The sequence below is a fragment of the Crocuta crocuta genome, unplaced genomic scaffold (genome assembly GCF_008692635.1).
Source record: "Crocuta crocuta isolate KB4526 unplaced genomic scaffold, BGI_CrCroc_1.0 scaffold255, whole genome shotgun sequence".
NCBI lineage: Eukaryota > Metazoa > Chordata > Mammalia > Carnivora > Hyaenidae > Crocuta > Crocuta crocuta.
Window position 1 is genome coordinate 2009206 of NW_027530670.1, and position 20387 is coordinate 2029592.

Genomic DNA, 20387 nt, shown 5'->3' on the forward strand with positions numbered 1-20387 from the left:
GATGTATTCAGAGAGGCAAGGACACTGTATTTACAAATTCTGGCTGCTTTGGGACCCTTAGCCACATAACAGGGTACAATCCTTCTCTTTGCCCCCTTTTCCCTTCCAGGATCACTGTCTTCCAGTGCATTTGGGAAAACAGCCTTTGTCTCAGTGCATTCTCACCAGATATGCGGGAGCCTGCCTCTTTTCTTTCACCACCCCACAGACTTCCATGCACATTGTTTCTTGTCGCCTTGGCTGTTGGGATTAGCATTCCCTACTGATTTGATGCTGCTCCCTCAGCTCTGGTCTCAGGAGATGAGAGTGCCTTGCTCCAGGCAGGGGCCAATGCCCTCCGATATTCCCCAGCACCAATGGCATAGTCCATTGTGTACCACAGACCCTTCTAAAGGCTTGAAGAAACCATAGGAGGAATGCAGCGCAGGAGGAAAACCTGGATGGCCCTTTACTGAAACCATAACCTAGCAAGCATCCCTCATCATAGGGAGCTCTTTCCTGGCTGACTGTCTGAGAGGCCTTCTCCTCTACCAACCACAGGCCTTCAAACTCTGCCCTCTCTTCCCCAGTCCCTTGCTGTCGAATTCCTGTCTCTGAGCCACCAGAAGTCCCAAAGTTCACAACATAACAGCCTCTTATTGAAGGAAAACATCACTTGAATTTATTCTGTGAAGCCCCTTGTCCTCACATTCTCAACCCCGACTCCGTATAAATGACCAAGTGGACCTTGCCAGAAGATTCACAGGCGCGTTTTCCCTGAGTCAACATCAAGTCTTCTGGAAACACCTGCCTGGAAACTTCTCTAAAAATGGCAATATTTTACTTCTCTGGTACGTGAAACAATGAAAAACAATTATGTGTTGAATTTAAATAAATAAATTTTAAATTAAAAAAAAATTACGTGTTACAGGAAACACAAAGCAGGAGGCATGCTACTAAAATGTTTTCCTTTCTCTTAAAACCAGAAGGAAAAAAGAATTTTTAGCAGAAAATGCCTTGATGTGTAATAATAACATATTTGTTTTTATACCAATGCAGTCATAAAATGTAATTTTAAATATGTTTTATGGAAGATGAGACCCATCAAGGCAAAAGCACCAATGGCCCATGACAGTCCTAATGTGGCCCTGTAGCCGGTCAGAGCCAGCCATGACTTGAACCTGACTGGGGTGGGCGTTCATGCTCAGCACTTTGTCTATGCCATTCAGATCTGGTAGCAAAATTAAAGCCAAATGAACGTGACCCTTAAGCAAAACAGAATAATATTTATTTCAAGTTATGGAAAAAGACAGAAGGGAGAAAATTAGGATGAATTAAACTGACTTCTTTTGTGACCCTTTTCTAGGCTCTAGGTCCTTGAAACTTGACCTTCTGGAAGCAGGTCAGACGTTGAATAATAACAACATGCATTTAATAATAATAGTAATGATGATCGTAACAATCAGAGGCAAGTTTTAGTCTAAATGTTTTGCACGCAAACTCACTTATTTACAAAAGTTATTTTGTAACTTATTAGGCAAACCTGACTCATTAGCCAAAAGTTACAATACCTTGAGTTGCCAGAAATAGAAATCCAACCCAATCAGGCAAGCTTAGCACATATGGAAAAGAATGGGAGGAATGTATTAACTAGTGGCTGGGAGGTTTCAGGGCAGCCTCCAGAATCAAAGGAGGAGCAGGAACAAGGGGAGTCTGGGGTGGGAGCCTGGATTCAACACCAGGCTTATACTCCGTCTACCTCATTTCTGCTTGTTTCTGCTGCCTTCACTCTCTCCTCCAGACGGGCCTACTCCATGTGGTGGAGAGATCATCTCCCTGGAAACCCCGACCTTGCGTCTGTCTTTGTTTAGTCTCTCCCAAAGCAGACTCCAAGGCAAGACTTTGCACTACTTTATTTGGAAGATCATCTCAAGAGGAGAGTGGCAAAGGGAGACAAGGAAGGAGATGAAGCCCCAGAATGGGTATGTTAACGAGCAGGTTACAGTGGGAGCAGTTAAAGCTTAATCCCACTGGGATGCCCTGAAAGGAATGTGCAGAGAACCCCTCAGGTTATTCACCCTGAGATACTTACCTACCAGCTCCCCACCCTCATTGTCTGAGAGTTGTTCTGGGGTGATAGCTTCCAGCAGGTTTAGCTTGCCCCACAGCTTAGAGAATGGCCTTATGCAGAGAGATACAGTACCCTAACCTGCATACAGGAACTATCCGTGGCTGACCTCAAAGGTGAACCAATGGGATCTGAGTGAAGCACCTGTAACATTCACTACAGCTCCTTGTAGCACCACGTCCCCCAAAGCATCATGGAGCTGCTTTTCCTTCAGCTCCAGCTCCAGCTCCAGCAAGCTCTGTGAGGGCCCCTGATCTAGCAGGCTGAGGTTCAAGTTCCCACCATGAGCCAATCACAGGTCCAGAGGAATGGAAGCCTGCTTCCTAGGAGGGGGAAAGCTTTATCTGTTGAAATAGAAAAGGTTCCCCTAGTCCTTTCCTCCACTCTCTTCAGTAACTAAAACCCGTATTCATTTTATAAGTAGCGTCCTAAGGTGAAGACTGGCTTGGCTTTGCTCAGCAACCCGGGCACTGACAGACACCAAACTGCTCCTGGTTCTCCAATTTTCACCACCTCGATCCCCCTGCAGGAAGAAAACAGTCGTTATCAAAAAGGCAATTGTCATTCTCCCTCTTTAGAAAAATTCCCATTAAAGATAAAGCAAATTTTAATTAGATTAAGTATCCAATTACTGTAATTACATTTTTTAAAAATTCACATCATGAAGATGACCCTTTTTAAAAGGGTTACAGGAATAATTAGTGTATTCATATTAACCAAAATGTATTGGATAATATTTATACCCAGAAGACAAAGTACATTACACACATTTCACCTTTGGGGAAAGCTTGCAAATGTTTTGGCAGTGGCATGAATATTTATAGGCCAGAGTGTGCTTTAGCAAGATTATGTGAGGAAGCATTTAAATGCTCACCAATTTTTACCCAGGGGTAAAGTATACAGAAAATGTAGCACAGAGATTATGGATATGCAAAGTGTGACTTAGGCAGGGAATTTCTATCAGTTTGCTTAATTAATTGGAGCCAAAGACTATTTCTTCTCATTCAAAGCAGAAAGGCCCAAGGTATCCAACTGTGACTTCTCTCCGCTCTGCATCCGTCCGGGGCAGAGGCCAGTGAAGAGAAGTGGCAAGAGAGTGGTAAGGACTCTCTTACCTTGACCACACACCACCAGGAAGCCAGGGTCCCCATGCCCCCCACCCCTACCCACCCAGTCCCAGTCGGGTAAAATTTTAGGGTCCTCCCTAGGGGTTTTTCCCGTGACACTGCCACCCCTTTTCCGATTCTACTTTTCTTCCTTTTGACCTGCTTTGAGCCACAGCTACGTCTCATACCCAATTGCCTTCCAAGCTCCAGCACATTTACTAGCTCAGGGAGGGAGACAGCACAATCTCCATTTCACCAGTGAGGAAATGGGGCTCTGGAGCTCGAAACAGCTCCTAGAACTGTGCCACAAAGCTGGCCCCTTCAGGGATTTCTGTTGCCACGTTCCCCAGACCTGCTTGTGGTCACCGCTGACTGCAGGAACATCCCACCTCTGCTGTCCCCTAGGACCATCAGAAAAGGCAGCCCCGGCATTGCTGTTTCCTCTCATAGATAACTTCCAAACCAAAGTCAGGTGTGGGTGTGTCTGATTAGGGAACCAGTTATATACCTGTACCCTAGTGGCAAGGGGAAATATCATTTGCTAGATTGTACATTGAGAAAGTGAGATTCTTGATGCAGATAACATCAAAGAAAGGGGATTCAAAAGACTCTGGACATCTCCAATTGATAGGTTATTTGTAACATTTCTTTTATCCTTGATGGAAATTCTACCCTTCTTTCAAGGCCTGGGTCCAGTATACCCTCTGTATGCATCCTGCCCCATCTTCCCGCCTTCCTTCTTTTTTTTTTCTTTTTTAATGTTAATTTGTTTTTGGGAGACAGAGACAGACAGACTGTGAGCAGGGGAAGGGCAGAAAGAGAAGGTGACACAGGATCCGAAGCAGGTTCCGGGCTCTGAGCTGTCCACACAGAGCCTCACATGGGGCTCGAACCCACAAACCGTGAGATCATGACCTGAGCTGAAGTCGGACACCTAACCAACTAAGCCACCCAGGTGCCCCCCCCGCACCGTCTTTAACCGCTTCATTCTGGACTTTGGAGTTACACGCCTTGCTCCTTTCTGCTCAGTGTTCTGGATACTTGGGTCTCATTTTCATGTGAACCAGCCCAATTTCCTACCTGTATTGAGGGTCCATGACTCTTCACAATGGGCTGCTATGGTTTCTTTGGGCTTTTCTTTAGAATTGTTTTCAGAGACCAAGGTGCATCCCTGAAATCTCCTCTGAGATGGAAAAGCATCCCCCCCTCAATCGCAGGGGGAATTACATTTTTGGAAATAGCCAAAGTTACTGTATTCATCAGAGTTCTCCAGAGAAAGAGTCAATTGGAAGTGTATGTGTGACTGGGTGTGGGGAGGGGAGGTGAAGGGAGGGGGAAAAGAGAGAGAGAGAGGCAGAGATTTTAAGGAATTGACTGATGTGATTATAGAAGCGAGGAAAGTCCAAAATCTTCAGGGTAGGCTGACAGACTGGAGATCCAGAAAGAGTTGATGCTGCAGTTTAAGTCTGAAGACCTCCTACTGCAGAATTCTCCCTCTTTCTCTCGTTTTTGTTAATATTCATTTATTTTGAGAGACAGAGAGAACAGAGAACAAGTGGGGAATGGGCAGAGAGAGAGGGAGACACAGAATCTGACACAGAGTCAGGCTTCAGGCTCTGAGCTGTCAGCACAGGGTCCAACACAGGGCTCAACCCCACGAGCCATGAGATCAGGACCTGAGCTGAAGTCAGATACTTAACTAACTGAGCCACCCAGGCACCCCCAAAATGCTCTCTTACTCAGGGGAGACCAGTTTTTTGTTTGTTCAGGCCTTCAGCTGATTGAGTGAGGTCCACCCACATTATGGAGGACAATCTGCTTTATCAAATTCCACAGATTTTTAAAGTTTATTTATTTATTTATTGGGGGGCAGAGGAAAGGGCAGAGAGGGGGAGAAAGAGAGAGAGAGAGAGAGAATCCCAAGCAGGCTCTGTGCTCTCAATGCAGAGTCTGACATGGGGTTCAAACCTGTGGGATCGTGACCTGAGCTGAAATCAAGAGTCGGGTGCTTAACCAACAGAGCCACCCAGGTGCCCTGTCAAATTCCACAGATTTTAGTTAATCTTATCCAAAACACCCTCACAGAAATATCCAGAATAAATATTCTGGACACTGTGGCCCAGCCAAGTTGACACCTAAAATTAACCATCATGGTTGCTAGGGGGCAAATTTGGTGGATGGAATAGAGTGACCTATTGTGGAAAAAAATTAGTGACTTTTTGAAATGAGACTCTTTGGGGTGACTCTTCTTTTTAACCATGTCTTTTTTAATTAAAATATAAATATATTCAATATTAAAATTGACATGGAACATAAAGTTTTAAAAGATAGTTTCATGTGTACAACATGATTGAATATTTACATATATTGTGAAATGCTGATCAAACTAAGTGTAGTTAACATCTATCACCACACAGTTACAATTTTTTTCTTATGAGAACTTTTTTTAAATGTTTTTATTTATTTGAGAGAGAAAGAGAGAGAGAGAGAGTATGAACAGGAGAGGGACAGAGAGAGACGGAGACACAGAATCTGAAGCAGACTCCAGACTCTGAGCTGTCAGCACAGAGCCTGATGCAGGGCTCGAACCCATGAACCATGAGATCATGATCTGATCCAAAGTCAGATGGTCAACTGCCTGAGCTATCCAGGTGCCCTTTCTCTTATGAGAACTTTTAAGATTTCTCTTAGCAACTTTCAAATATACAATACATTATTATTAACCATAGTCACCATGCTGTACATTACATCCCAAGGGCTTATTTATTTTATAAGTGGAAGGAAGTTTATATATCTTTTGGGGTGACTTCAAAAAAATTCTGACTGTTGATTCCTAGGAAGATGTGTAGTTGCTCAGAGCAGTGGCAAAATCAGTGTGTATGGGAAACCAGCAATGTCATATTTCATAACTACCTACTATGAACCAGTTCTGTGCTCAGTCATGTTACGGACAGAAGACATAATTCTGTCCTCCTGGGGTTCCTGCCCAGGTGACAAGACCCAACAAACCCATGATAAATAGCATCCAAGCAGTTCAATGAAAGAAGAGTCAGCATGAGTTGGAGTGTCCAGGAGAGCTTCCTGGAAGAGGTTCAGATCTGTTTGGGCCTTCTATATTAGGCAGGGTCAGCTGTGGAAGGGGCGGAGAGAAAGAAATCTCACTGGCAGCAGCTTCAGGTCAGTGGCTCCAGCTGTGGGCTCTCAAGCACCTCCTTTCAGGCACACCTGTTGGTCATTAAAAGGCAGAGTAGAAGATTCCAAGGAGAAGGAGACAAACAGAGGTCTTCCCCTTCTTTGGGGTTTAAGGCTGGAAGAGCCTCCTCTCTGCCTCCTACTACACACCAGAGAAAGGTAGGTTCTCTGCTCTTGGTCTTATGATCCATGAGCAGTTTGTCTCTGGGCTGAAATTGGATGTCAAGATTAGTGTAACAAAAGTGAATCGGGAATGTTTAGAAGGTAACTAGCCTAAGGATAAGAACTCCAGCAACACAGGAGAAAGCTTCTAGGGAGCAATTTACAAGTTCCGTGGCAGTGGGACCACAGGCGGGAGGAAAAGAGGTTTGTTCAAATGCAGGACAATAAAAAATACACATGATTAAATAAAGAATACAAGTTATGATTGATTAAGGGCAGGCATTTATTCAGAGTTTTGTATTCTCACCAGCATGTTTCTGCATGTAGTATTCCCCAGAGAGCTTGCTGCCACTGTTAAAACGACTCCCAAAACAACCAACACAAATCCTACCACTCTTTAGAAGAGCATGTCTTCTGGCTACTCATTATACCTTTTGTTTGTCACCTTCTCACTTTCCAGTGACTTCTTATTCAAGATTTTAACACCCAGACCACTATCTTTTCCACCCTATTTCTGTTCTCATACTTGGGAACTTCAAAATCATGGTGTAATCCAAGTTTCCTACTGTGGCCTCTCATCACAGGAGTACTCTTGCTAATGTTATCTTCTCCCAGACTTCACTTACTATTGATGGGCCAATTGCCTCCATATTTGTTTCTAGCCCAAACATCTCTTCTGTGTTTCAGACTCATACATCCACTGGATAGCTGTACATGGGTATTTCATGGAACTCAAACTCAACTAGTCAAAATTGGAACTCTTTGCCTTTCTCACAAACCATACTAATCTGTTCTCATGATTCTGTTATATGCAATCAATGTCTATCCAGTCATCCAAACCATAATTTTGGGGGTCATTGCACTTTTCTCTGCACCTCTTAGGAGTCTTATCCCATCAGTCACCACCTCCATAAACTGCACCTGTTGTCCATGAGTCCAGAGCTTCCATGTTTCCAGAGAGTAAAACTGGTGGTTAAGAAACGGCTAAGTCCTGGAGTAAGCAAGCCTGGGTTCAAACAATGGGTTTCGACATACTGTGTAACTTTGGGGGAATTACTTAAGGTTTGTTTCTTGGTTTTATTATTTGTAAAATGGGTACATATTATTGCTTAGTTCATAAAATTGTTAGAATTGTTATGATATGTAAAATTCCTGGAACATATTAAGTACGCAACAGCTTTTAGTGATGTTGACGATATCAAGGATGATGATGCCTGAGCAATGCTGGTGGGGGCAACCACCTGGAACAAGATTTAGAGGCTCTCACCTGCTTCTTAACCAGACTTTCAACCAAAGCTCCTTTATGCAGCCCCACTCTACATCTCTTCCTTTAAAGGAACACTCAGTGTCTCCAATTCTTAAGACCTCTTAGGTTCTGAGGACAAATTAGTTTGCTTCTTATGAGCTTTCCCTTTGCATGTACTTCACTTTTTATGTCATTGTATGGTAGCTACTAGTCACACATGGCTATTAAGCCATTGAAATGTGACTAGTGCTACACATGTTGAAATAATATTTGGAGTATATTGGGTTAAACAAAATGTATTAAATGAACTTCACGTTTTTCACTTTTTTAATGTGGCTACTAGATTTTAAATTACATACATGACTTTCCAATTTCTCTTGGATAATGTTGTATCTTAAAATGTTGACATTTCTTGTCCCTTGTCATATTTTCTCCCATTCTCCTTAGTCTTGTAGTTGACACACTTTATCTTTTTATTTTCATTTTTGTGAGGTGTCTGGGGGAAGCAAAGATAAACGGATGTGTTCCATCTACCATGTTGAACTGGAAGTTCTATCCAAGCTTCTCACAATCTAGCTCCTGCTTATATTCATAGTCTTATCACTTTATATTCTGTCAGCAACCCTGTTGCTCAGCCAAAATGAATCACCAGTGATTCTTGGAACACAGAGGCTTGCATGCCTTTGCTTTCTTTGCATCCTTTGCCTGAATACTCTAAATCCTCCCACCTGTCTAATGACTTATTTTTCAAAAACTCCTACAAATTTCACGTACTTTCAGGAGCTTTTCCTGACCCTCTCCTTCCAGTTGAGCTGACTACGCCAGAAAATGCAGAAAATATTCTGCATAGATCCCTATCTACCCCATAAAGAAACCTATCTTATTCATCAGACCCTGTAGTGCCATTTCCGGATTTGATACATCATAAGAACCGAATGTTCATTAAATGTTTGTTCATTTATCTAATACACATTAATAAAGGCAGTAATGGAGCACTGTGGGAATACAGAGGAAGGAGAGGCTGCCTGGAAAAGTTTCACGAAGATAGTGTTTTTCAGTCGCTCTTCAGAGAAGTTTTTACCCGGTGGAGATAGGTTAGGAATTTTCCAGGCAGAGGGAACAGGACAAGCCAACGTGCCCTGAAAGCAAGGAATATGATGCGGAAAGAGCAAATGATCTGGTTTGGATGCAGCACTGCTAAGACCAGGTCATTCAGGGCTTTCAGGTCATAGAAGTCGGATGGCAGTGCCGAGGATAAAAGAGCGTTCTTGAAAGGTTTTACTCTGTGGAGGGAGAGGAGTAGGCGTGAGTCTTAGCATTCGCCCGCTTGGCTACAAGCGGAGAACAGCTGCGACAAGCGGGAGCTGCCCGCGGTAAGGAGACGAACGGCGCGGTCCGGCAGGCGGTGAGCGGGCAGGGCAGAAGGGCGGAACCGCCAATCGTGCAGCCGGGTGGACGCACCCCTGGGCGTGGGACACGGAGAGGGAGGGGTTTCCAATTGGCAAAGACGGGAGGGCTCGGGTGCGAGTACAGAGACTGCGAGCGCGGTGCGGGCGCCTGGCGCGCGTGTCCCTCTCGCGTCGCCGTCCGCGCAACCCCGGTTCGGTCGGAGGAGGCTGCCGGCGCCGCGGTTCCGGTTCCGGCTGGCGTCGGCACCTGTGGCCAGGGCGGCGGCCATGGCGTACTCCACCGTGCAGAGGGTGGCCCTGGCCTCGGGGATCGTCCTGGCTGTGTCGCTGCTGCTGCCCAAGGCCTTCCTGTCCCGCGGAAAGCGGCAGGAGCCGCCGCCGGCGCCGGAAGGTGAGCGCACGGGCTAGCTTCCCCTCAGGCAGCGATCGCTGCCGCACTGAGGGGTGCTCCGGGTCTTCTCGAAAGGGCTAGAGCGTGCGGACCCGGCGGCCTTGGGAGGTGCCAAGCCGCTGAGGTCCCCTTGGCGTCAGCGGCCGACTCCTCCAGGCGCCGGGTCCCTCCCGACCTTCTGACGCATTAAGGGCCGGGAGTGCTGGCGTGCGGGCGCGCCTGGGGACCCTCTAGGTGACCTGCCACACCCGTTGTTCTTCGAAGCTTTCCCCCTTGTCCTCACTGGGTTAACTCAGCTGTCACCATCTGTTCCAGTGTTTTGAGTCAGGAGGGCTTCCGCTTGGATTCCCCTCTCAGGGGTTTCCGTGCGCTTTCTGTCGTGCTTTTGTATGAAGTCAAGTCAATTGGCATTGGTATTGTTCACCTTAAGTCGTTGTGTACTTTCACCGCGGCGCTTCTGCCTGTTTTTGTGCTGTTTTAAGTATTATTTGAAAATTTTAACTCAAATTTCAGTTACTGAGATGAACAAATTACTACGTTCCCCTTACTTACGTTGTCTGTTAATCCTTTGTTATTGGTATGATGTGTGTGGCGTTCACAAATCCACTCTGTTGGTTGCTTTCGGGGGCTTTTACGTAATGAGTGTAAAGGGATGGATGTCCGGGTTGAGAGAAGGAACTGGAACAGTTCTCTGAGGTCATGAAGTTCCACCAGTAACTTTCTCCTGTAAGTTATCTCTGTAATACCCTGGAGGATGGTTTTATAGTCTCCCAACACTTCACTGATGTTCAGCCTGTTGGTGAATGGACAGCTCCTTTTGAACTGAAATCCACTTCCCGGTCCCTTGTGCACCCTGACTGTATAGTTGCACTCTCTTGCACACCATAAATTAGAAATACTGTAGATGCAAAGCACTAAATTTTAGGAGTGGAGGACAGATTGAACCCAGAATTCTCTTGATAGAATTTGCTTGATAAACTTTATGCTTGTCAAACTATCTACCTGAAAGGCACTTCTAAAAAATGATTACATGTTATTTTTTTCTTTCTACCTTATTACAAAATCCCAGAGATTTTACTCACTTTATCTAACGGTTCTGTCTTGTCTGCCTTGAAGATTAATTCATAATGATCTCAAACAGTAAAGATTTTTCTAAAACAATATTTTACTGAATTGAATTCCATTATTGAATTATCTTGAATAAGTTCTATTGAATTTGAGTGGGAGATACTCTTATACATGTTGTATAGAGATTAAATATGGCTCTTTCCCTTGAGAACTCAAGAGCTGATATTCAACGTTCTCATCTTAGACTCTTTATACTTTGTGTTCTCTTTAAGCTTCCTACTCATTGTTCAAGTTTCAACTCATATATAACCTCCTCAGAGAGACGCTCCCTAAGGACCCTAGCTAAGATTACTCTACCCAAATCACTTCCTCTTTCTTCATATTGTGTTATTTTCCTTTTTGAAGGAATTACTATATAGTATGAAATGTTATTTGTTTACTCACTTTTTTTTTTCCTGTTTCTACTTTGAGTGTGTAAGCTTCATGAAGGCAAGGACTTTGTCTTGTCTACCAGTATTTCATTTAGCACCTGGCTAAAATGGCAGTCGATAAATACTTTTACATGTATAACTTAAGTTTATGAAGCTACTAATACTGTGAATTCTCTTTTTGCTGTAGTTACTACAAGAGTATAATCTAGGCAAAAACTTACCTTGAATGATATTAGTAACTGAAATTTTGCTAACTAAAATCTCTGCCCTTTTATGGACCTAGAGGGTATTATGCTAAGTGAAATAAGTCAGAGAAAGACAAATACCATATGATTTCATTCATATGTGAAATGGAATCTAAAAAATTAAATGAACGAACAAAACCGGAAACAAACCCATAAATCTAGGGAACAAACTGATGGTTGCCAAATGGGAGGGGTTGGAGTACGAGTGGGAAGGGGCAAAATGGATGAAGAGGAGTGGGAGGTACAGGCCTCCAGTTATGAAATTAATAAGTCACAAGGATGAGAGTACAGCACAGGGAGTGTAGTTAGTGGCGCTGTCACAGTGCTGTATGGTATAGATGGTAGCTGTACTTGTGGTGAGCATAATAATGTATAGACCTGTGGAATTAGTTTCAGGTGTACGACATAGTAACATTGTATGTCAACTGTACTTCAAAAAAAAGAAATTAATTAAAATTCTTGCACCAGTATGTGACGTTTTAAAAATAGTGATTTCAGGGTGCCTGATTGGCTCAGTCCCTTAAGTGTCTGCCTCTTGATTTTTGACTCAGGTCACGAACTCCTAGTTCGTGGGTTCAAGCCCCATGTTGGGCTTTGTGCTGACAGCACTGAGCTTGTGTGGGATTCTCTCTCTTTCTCTTTTTGCCCCTCCCCCACTTGATTGCGTGAGCACAGATGCTCTCTCTCAACATAAATAAACATTAAAAAAATAAAAATGATTTCTGTTGTTGATAATGATGCTGTTAACATTAGAGTGCATGTACCCCTCTGAATCTGCATTTTTGTATCCTTTGGGTAAATACCTAGTAGTGCAATTGCTGGGTCGTAGGGTAGTTCTGTTTTTAGGTTTTTGAGGACCCTCCATACTGCTGTCCAGAGTGGCTGTACGAGTGACATTCTCAGTAGCAGTGCAAGAGGGTTCCCCTTTCTCCACATCCTCATCAGTACCTGTTGTTTCTTGTGTTGTTAATGTTAGCCATTCTGACAGGTGTGAGGTGGTATCTCACTGTGGTTTTGATTTGTATTCTCCAGATGATGAGGGTTGTTGAGCATCTTTTCACATGTCTGTTAGCCATCTGGATGTCCTTTTTGGAAAAGCATTTGTTCATTCATGTGTTCTGCCATTTTTCAACTGGGTTTTTTTTTTTTTTGGTTTTTTTTTTTTTTTGGGTGTTGAGTTTGAGAAATTCTTTATGGCTTTTCGATACTAATCCTTTATCAGATGTGTCATTTACAAATATCTTCTCCCATTCTGTAGGCTGCTTTTTAGTTTTGCTGATTGTTTCCTTTGCTGTGCAGAAGCTTTTTATCTTTGTGGGTTTTTTTTTTTTATGTTTGTTTGTTTTTGAGAGAGCATGAGGGAGAGGGGAACAGAGGATCCAAAGTGGACTCCGTGCTGGCAGCAGTGAGCCCCATGCAGGGCTAGAACTCACGAATTGTGAGATGATGACCTGAACCAAAGTCTTCTGCTCAACTGGTTGAGCCACCCAGGTGCCCCCAGAAGCTTTTTATCTTGATGAAGTCCCAGTCATTCATGTTTGCTTTTGTTTCCCTTGCCTTCAGGGATGTGTCTAGCAAGAAGTTGCTCTGGCCGAGATCAAAGAGGTTGCTGCCTGTGTTCTCCTCTAGGATTTTGATGGTTTCCTGTCTTAAGGTTTAGGTCTTTCATCCATCCATTTTGAGTTTATTTTTGTGTATGATGTAAGAAAGTGGTCCAGTTTCATTTTTCTGCAAGTCCCATCCAGCTTTCCCAGCACCATTTGCTAGAGACTTTTTTCCATTAGATCTTCTTTCCTGCTTTGTTGAAGATGATGAGTTGACCATATAGTTGTGGGTCCATTTCTGGTTTTTCCATTCTGTTCCATTGATTGATCTATATATCTGTTTTTGTGCCATAACCATACTGTCTTGATGACTACAGCTTTATAATATAGCTTGAAATCCGGAATCGTGATGTCTCTAGTTTTATTTTTTTAAGGATTGCTGTGGCTGTTCAGGGTCTTTTGTCGTTCTGTACACATTTTAGGATTGTTCGATCTAGCTTTGCAAAGAATGCTGGTGGTACAGGTATTTTGATAGGGATTTCATTAAACGTGTAGATTGCTTTGGGTGTTATAGACATCTTAACAGCATCCTTCTAATGAATGAGCATGGAATATTTTTCCATTTCTTTGTGTCCTATTCAACATCTTTCACAAGTTTACAATAGCTTCCAGAGTACAGATGTTTTGCCTCTTTAGTTAGGTTTATTCTTAAGTATCTTCTTGTTTTTGGTGTAGTTGTGAATGGGATTGATTCCTTGATTTCTTTCTCTGCTGCTTCATTACTGGTGTATAGAAATGCAACAGATTTCTGCATTCATGCATTCTAGCAATTTTTTGGTGGAGTCTTGAGTTTTCTACATTGAGTATCACATTGTCTTCAAAGGTGTAAGTTTGACTTCTTCCTTGCCAATTTGTATGCCATTTATTTCTCTTTGTTATCTGATTGCTGAGGCTAAGACTTTCAGTACTATGTTAATTAGTAATGGTGAGAGAAGATCTCCTTGTCTTGTTCCTGACAGTAGGAGAGAGGCTCTCAGTTTTTCCCCATTGAGGATGATATTAGCTGTGGTTCTTTTGTATATGGTCTTTATGATGTTGAGGTATGTTCCATCTATCCCTACTTTGTTGAGTGTTTTTATCAAGAATGTATGCTCGAGCTTTCTGCTGTCAGTGTCCAGCTGAGTTAGGATCCTCTGTCCCCCCCCCTTTCTCTGCCCCTCCTTTCTCCTTGTGTGCTCGCTGTCAAAATTAAGCTTAAGAAAATTCATGGGGCACCTGGGTGGCTCAGTCAGTTAAGCGTCTGACTTCGACTCAGATCATGATCTCCTGGTTCGTGAGTTCAGGTCCTGCATCGGGTTCTGTGCTGACAACTCAGAGCCTGGAATCTGCTTCAGATAGTGTGTCTCCCTCTTTCTCTCTCTGCCCCTCCCCCACTCATGCTCTGTCTCTCTCTCAAAAAAAATTTTTAAAATTCATGCTGTATTTATTTAAATGCTTTTTCTGCATCTGTTGACAGGATCATATGGTTCTTAACCTTTTATTAATGTGTATCATGTTGATTGATTTGCTAATATTGAACCAGCCCTGCAGCCCAGGAATAAATCCCACTTGATAATTGTGAATAATTCTTTGTCATAATGAGCACTGGGTGTTGTATCAAAGTAATGAATCACTGAATTCTGCTTCTGAAACCAGTACCACACGGTATATATAAAAAACCAAAATAAAAATAAAATGGAGGGGGGGAAAAAGACAAAAAAACAGACTCTTACTATAGAGAACAAACAGATGGCTACCAGAGGCGAGGTGGGTTGGGGGGAGGGTGAAATAGATGAAGGGCATTAAAGACTACACTTATTTTTTTTTTTAATGTTTATGTATTTATTAAGAGAGTGTGTGCGTGTGTGTGTGCATGTGCACATAAGTGGAGGAAATGCAGAGAGAGAGCGAGAGATCCCAACCAGGCTCTGTGCTGCCAGCGTGGAGCCCGACGTAGGGCTTGATCCCATGAACCATGAGATCATCCCCAGAGCCAAAACCAAGAGTCAGACACTCAAATGACTGAGCCACCCAGGCACCCCAAGATTACACTTTTCTTGATGAGCACTGAGTAATATATGGAATTGTTGAATTGTTATATTGCACACCTGAAACTAATATAACACTGTATGTTAACTATACTGGGATTAAAATTTTTTTAATGTGTATTTATTTTTAAGAGAGAGCGAATGTGAGCAGGGGATAGTTGGGGGTGTAAGGACAGGGGAGGACAAGAATCCGAGGCAGGTTGAATCTGAGCTGTCAACACAGAGGTGCCCCTAAAATTTTTTAAAAAGAAAAAAACATAGCAATTCCTACCCTTTTTGGGTTATATACACCTTTGAGAATCTGATGAAAGTTATGGAGTTTCTCCCTAGAAAAATTCACATACATTCAGAATTTGAGTATCAATTCAGAGAATTCACAGAACCCAGAAACCTTTGTTTTAGAGAAAGAGACAACGCTGATTGTTTGAAAATTCTTAACACCTGTCATGGTAACTTTCATTTCTCCCCATTGGAGTAAGTGAAATAAGTACAGTCCCTTTTCCACATAACAGCTGTTGAGACCGTCTTTTAGCAAATATTTATGATGTATTCTTTCACTTAGCATATACGTAGTGTCCAGATAACTGTGGATTCTAAGAAAAATGAGCCAGTTCTCTGCCTGAGAAATGCACAGTTTAGTAGAGGAAAATGGACAACAAATAAGAACAGTATCAGTTGCATGTACTCCATGACCTATCAGGGAACAATGGGGACTCATGATTAGAATGATCAGTTTTATTGGGGGCAAGAAAAGTGTCCTAGAGCAGGAGATTCTTTTTTTCTCCCCCTAACAGCTTTCTTAAGATAAAGTTCACATATAGTTTATCCACTTCAAGTGTACAGTTCAGTGATTTTTGTTCTATTCAGAGTTGTGCAGCCATCATCACAATCAGTGTTAGAACTTTTACTTTGTCATCCCCCCATCCTCGTATTCTTTATCACCCTCTAACACACTCCTCTCCGCCCTAAGCAACTACTAATCTACTTTATGTATAAATTTTCCTGTTCTGAAAATTTCATATAAATGGACTCATACAATATGTGATCTTTTTGTGATTGGCTTCTTTTGCTTAGCATAATGTTTTCAAGGTTCATCCATGTTGTAACATGTAACAGTACTTCATTACTTTTTATGGCCAAATAGTATTCCATTGTGTGGATATGCTGCATTTTATTTATCCATTCATCCATGGATGGACATTTAGGTTACTTATTTTTTTATTATACAAAATGCTGCTTTTAACATTTGAATATAAACTTTTATGTAGATATGTTTTCATTTTTCTTGGGTGTGTACATTTGGGAAATAAGAGCATTTAGTGTGGTTGGAGCTAAGAGTGAAAACAATTTTTTTTTTGGTCAAGTTAGCTAATATACAGTGTAGTCTTGGCTTCAGGAGTAAATTCCCATGACTCATTACTTAAATACTACACCCAGTGCTCATTCCAAAAAGTGCCTTCCTCAGTGCCCATCACCCATTTTCCCCACCCCCCCATCAATCCTTAGTTCTCTGTGTTTAAGAGTCTCTTAAGGATTGCCTTACTCTTATCTTATTTTTCCTCCCCTTTCCCTCTAGTCATCTGTTAAGTTTTTCCAATTCCACATATAAGTGAAATCATATGACATCAGTCTCTCTCTGACTTATTTCACTTAGCATAATGCCCTCCAGTTCTATTCACCTTGCTGCAAATGGCAAGATTCATTCTTTTTCATTGCTGAATAGTACTACGTTGTATGCATATACTACATCTTTTTTATCCATTCATCAATCAATGAACATTAGGGCTGTCTCCATAATTTGGCTATGTTGATAGCGCAGTATAAATATTGGGGTGCATATGCCCCTTCAAATCAGCACTTCTGTATCCTTTGAATAGATTCCTAGGAGTGGTATTGCTAGGTCATAGGGTAATTCCATTTTTAGTTTTTTGAGGAACCTCCACACTGTTTTCCAGAGTGGCTGCACCAGTTTGCATTCCCACCCACAGTGCAAGAGGGTTCCCTTTTCTCCACATCCTCACCAACATCTGTGGTTTCTTGAGTTGTTCATTTTAGCCATTCTGACAGGTGCGAGGTGTCATTTCATTGTAGTTTTGACTTGTATTTCCCTGATGATAAATGATATTGCATATCTTTTCATGCGTCTGTTGCCCATCTGGATGTCTTCTTTGGAAAAGTATTCATGTCTTTTGCCCATTTCCTCACTGGATTATTTGTTTTTTGGGTGTTGAGTTTGGTAAGTTCTTTATAGATTTGGGATACTAACCCTTTATCCAATATGTCATTTGCAAATATCTTCTTCTATTCTGTCTGTTGGCTTTTAGTTTCGTTGATGGTTTCCTTTGCTCTGTAGAAGCTTTTTTATCTTGATCAGGTCTCAATAGCTCATTTTTGCTTTTATTTCCCTCCAGAAATCTGTTAAGTAAGAAGTTGCTGCAGCCAAGGTCAAAGAGGTTGCTGTCTGTTTTCTCATGTAGGATTTTGTTTCCTGTCTCACATTTAGGTCTTTCATCCATTTTGAATTTATTTTTGTGTATGGTATAAGAAAATGGTCCAGTTTCATTCTTCTGCATGTTGCTGTCCAGTTCTCCCATCACCGTTTGCTAAAGAGAATGTCTTTTTTCCATGATTATTCATTCTTGCTTTGTCGAAGATTAGTTGGCCATGTATTTGTGAGTCCATTTTTGGGTTCTCTATTCCATTGGTCTCTGTGTCTGTTTTTGTGCCAATACTATACTCTTTTGTAATACAAGCTAAAATTCAGAATTGTGATGCCTCCAGCTTTGGTTTTCTTTTTCAGTATTACTTTGGCTATTCAGGGTCCATACAAATTTTAGGATTGTTTGCTCTAATTCTGTGAATAATGCTGGTGCTATTTTGATTTGGTTTGCATTGAATGTGTAGATTGCTTTGGGTAGTATTGACGTTTTAACAGTATTTGTTCTTACAGTCCATAAGCATGGAATGATTTTTATTTCTTTGTGTCTTCAATTTAAACAGAAAATTTTTAATGTTTATTTTTGAGAGTGAGAGAGACAGAACGTGAGTGGGGGAAGAGCAGAGAGCGATGGACACACAGAATCCAAAACAGACTCCAGGCTCATAACTGTCTGCACAGAGCCTGATGCAGGGCTTGAACCTGTGGACAATGAGATCATGACCTGAGCCAAAGTCAGGCACTTAACTGCCTAAGCCACTCAGGTGCCCCTTCTTCAGTTTGTTTCATTAGCTTTCTATAGTTTTCAGCATGCAGAATTTTTACCTCTTTGGTTAGGTTTATTCCTAGGTATTTTATAGTTCTTGGTGCGATTATAAATGGGATTGATTCTTTGATGTCTCTTTCTTTGGCTTCATTATTGGTGTTATTGGTGTATAGAAATGCATCCAGTTTCTGTACATTGATTTTTATATCCTGTGACTTTGCTGAATTCATGTATCAGCTCTAGCAGTTTTTTTGGTGGAGTCTTGGGTTTTCCATGTAGAGTATCATGTCATCTGCAAAGAGTGAAAGTTTGGCTTTTTTTGCCAATTTGGATGCCTTTTATTTCATTTTGTTTTTTGATTGCTGAAGCTAGGACTTCCAGCACTATGTTAAAGAACAGTGGTACTGTCTTTTTTCTGATCTCAGGGAGAAAGCGCCCAGTTTTTCCCCATTGAGGATGGTATTAGCTGTGGGCTTTTCATATATGGCTTTAATGATGTTAAGGTATGTTCCTTCTATCTCAGCTTTCTTGAGGGTTTTTATTAAGAAAGGATGCTGTATTTTGTCAAATGCTTTTTCTGCATCTATTGACAGGGTCATATGGTTCTTCTCTTTTCTTCTGTTAATGTGAGGTATTGTCGGAAACCGGCTCTGGCCGGGGTCCAGGGGTCCCTGAAGGATGGACGGTGTCAGCGAGGGAGGGATGAGAGAGCCACAAGAATCTTTCTGGTCACCAGGCAGGCATCTCCGCTCTGACTGGGGCTCAACTTTATTTTATAATTAACAGTTTGGGGGACAGCACAGAAGTGGCATTTGCCTTAGACAATGATTTCTGATGACAAATTTCTTTGATATGTAAGAATTTCCCAGAACATAGATTTGTAGCAGACTCCTGCATAACCTTTATCAATAGTGATTGAGGTAGGTGATTTAGATGCTTAGCCTATGCGGAAGGAAGGTATCTTTAGCATACAATACAGTGTTTTTAGCATAAAAAGGGTGAAGTTACTTCTTTGTGGGCAGGGATCAATAGCTTGTTTAAGGCAGAAGTATCAAGAAAAACAGGTCTTTCAGGAAACACAATGTTTGCTCCCATAATCACAAAAGAAGTTCCTCAATAGGTTCCTTCCAGACTCAGTTGTAACTCTTGTGTTCTTAACCCCCTTTATTATGTAAGTCTTGGATCTGCAAGGCCCATAGGAAGAGCCTTTTGACAATCATCCACAATGTTTTCACCTGAAGTCTCTTTTGAAAGGCAGGAATATGCTTTTCCTTATGAGGTATCTGTGTTCGGAATATCGGCCTGATATGGAATATTGTGAGGCCTGGTCAATACCAGCAGGCTTATTTCCAAAATGAGCCAGCAGTAGCAGAAAGAGATACCAGTTTTCATTTCTCATGGCAGGAGCTGTGCAAACACTGCCATTTCCTTGCTGTGACTGCCATCCAGAGAGGCCAGTGTGGCTCCCAGCAAGGTATCACATTGATTGATTTTTGTGAATATTGAACCAGCTTTGCAGCCCAGGAGTGAATCCCATTGATTGTGGGGAATGATTCTTTTGATATACTATTGAATTTGATTCGCTAGTGTCTTGAGAATTTTGCATCCATGTGTTGGGCCGGCTGAAAGGTAGGGCAGAGATGCCACAGAATGGCAGACTTCTTGAGATGGTTGACCTTCCCGCCAATACATCGGTGACCATTACGACTTTGGCAGGAAACAGAAACTTAAGAAACCGAAACCTTCCACCCAGGACCTTCCAGTCAAGAGACCTACCCTGTTTTCTGGACTTCCCTACCCCCACCAACAGGTTTTAAAACCCCTCACCACCCAACCCGGGCGCGACTTCCCCGACTCCTCTCTCTTGAGTCGCGGAACCTCGCCCGAGGGTGCATGCAATAAAACTCCTCCTGCGGAACATTTTGCTTTGGAGTCTTTTTTACTCACCTAAAAAATCTTACATTTGGTGCCGAAATCCGAGAGGAGATTGAGCTCCCACTTCGGTGAGGAAGTTCTTTCCTCTCCATATCCGGACCAGGAACTGCCTCTCCAAGTGCCATTCTCAAGACTGTGGTGAGTGTCCTTAGCCCCCAGCCCTCTCCGGGTACCCTGTCCTAATCGCGGCCGCGTCAGGGCGAGCCCCCCTCCGGCTACCAGGTAGCCTCCAGAGCTCCAAAGAATCGGGAGACGTCCCCA

The 20387-nt window shown here is 42.4% G+C and overlaps 1 protein-coding gene across 7 annotated transcripts in view; it reads left to right on the forward strand.

Annotated features, from left to right (window-relative positions):
• The first annotated feature begins 9480 nt into the window (after positions 1-9480).
• Positions 9481-20387, forward strand: part of RIC3 (RIC3 acetylcholine receptor chaperone) — a 66252-nt gene continuing 55345 nt past the window's right edge. For all 7 annotated transcript variants that reach the window (XR_013336256.1, XM_077769167.1, XM_077769168.1 and 4 more), the window contains exon 1: positions 9481-9613. Coding sequence is in view for 6 of the 7 variants with exons in the window: in XM_077769167.1 (XP_077625293.1) it covers positions 9490-9613 (124 nt within the window). In the remaining variant the exon portion in view is untranslated. The remainder of the gene's footprint in view (positions 9614-20387) is intronic.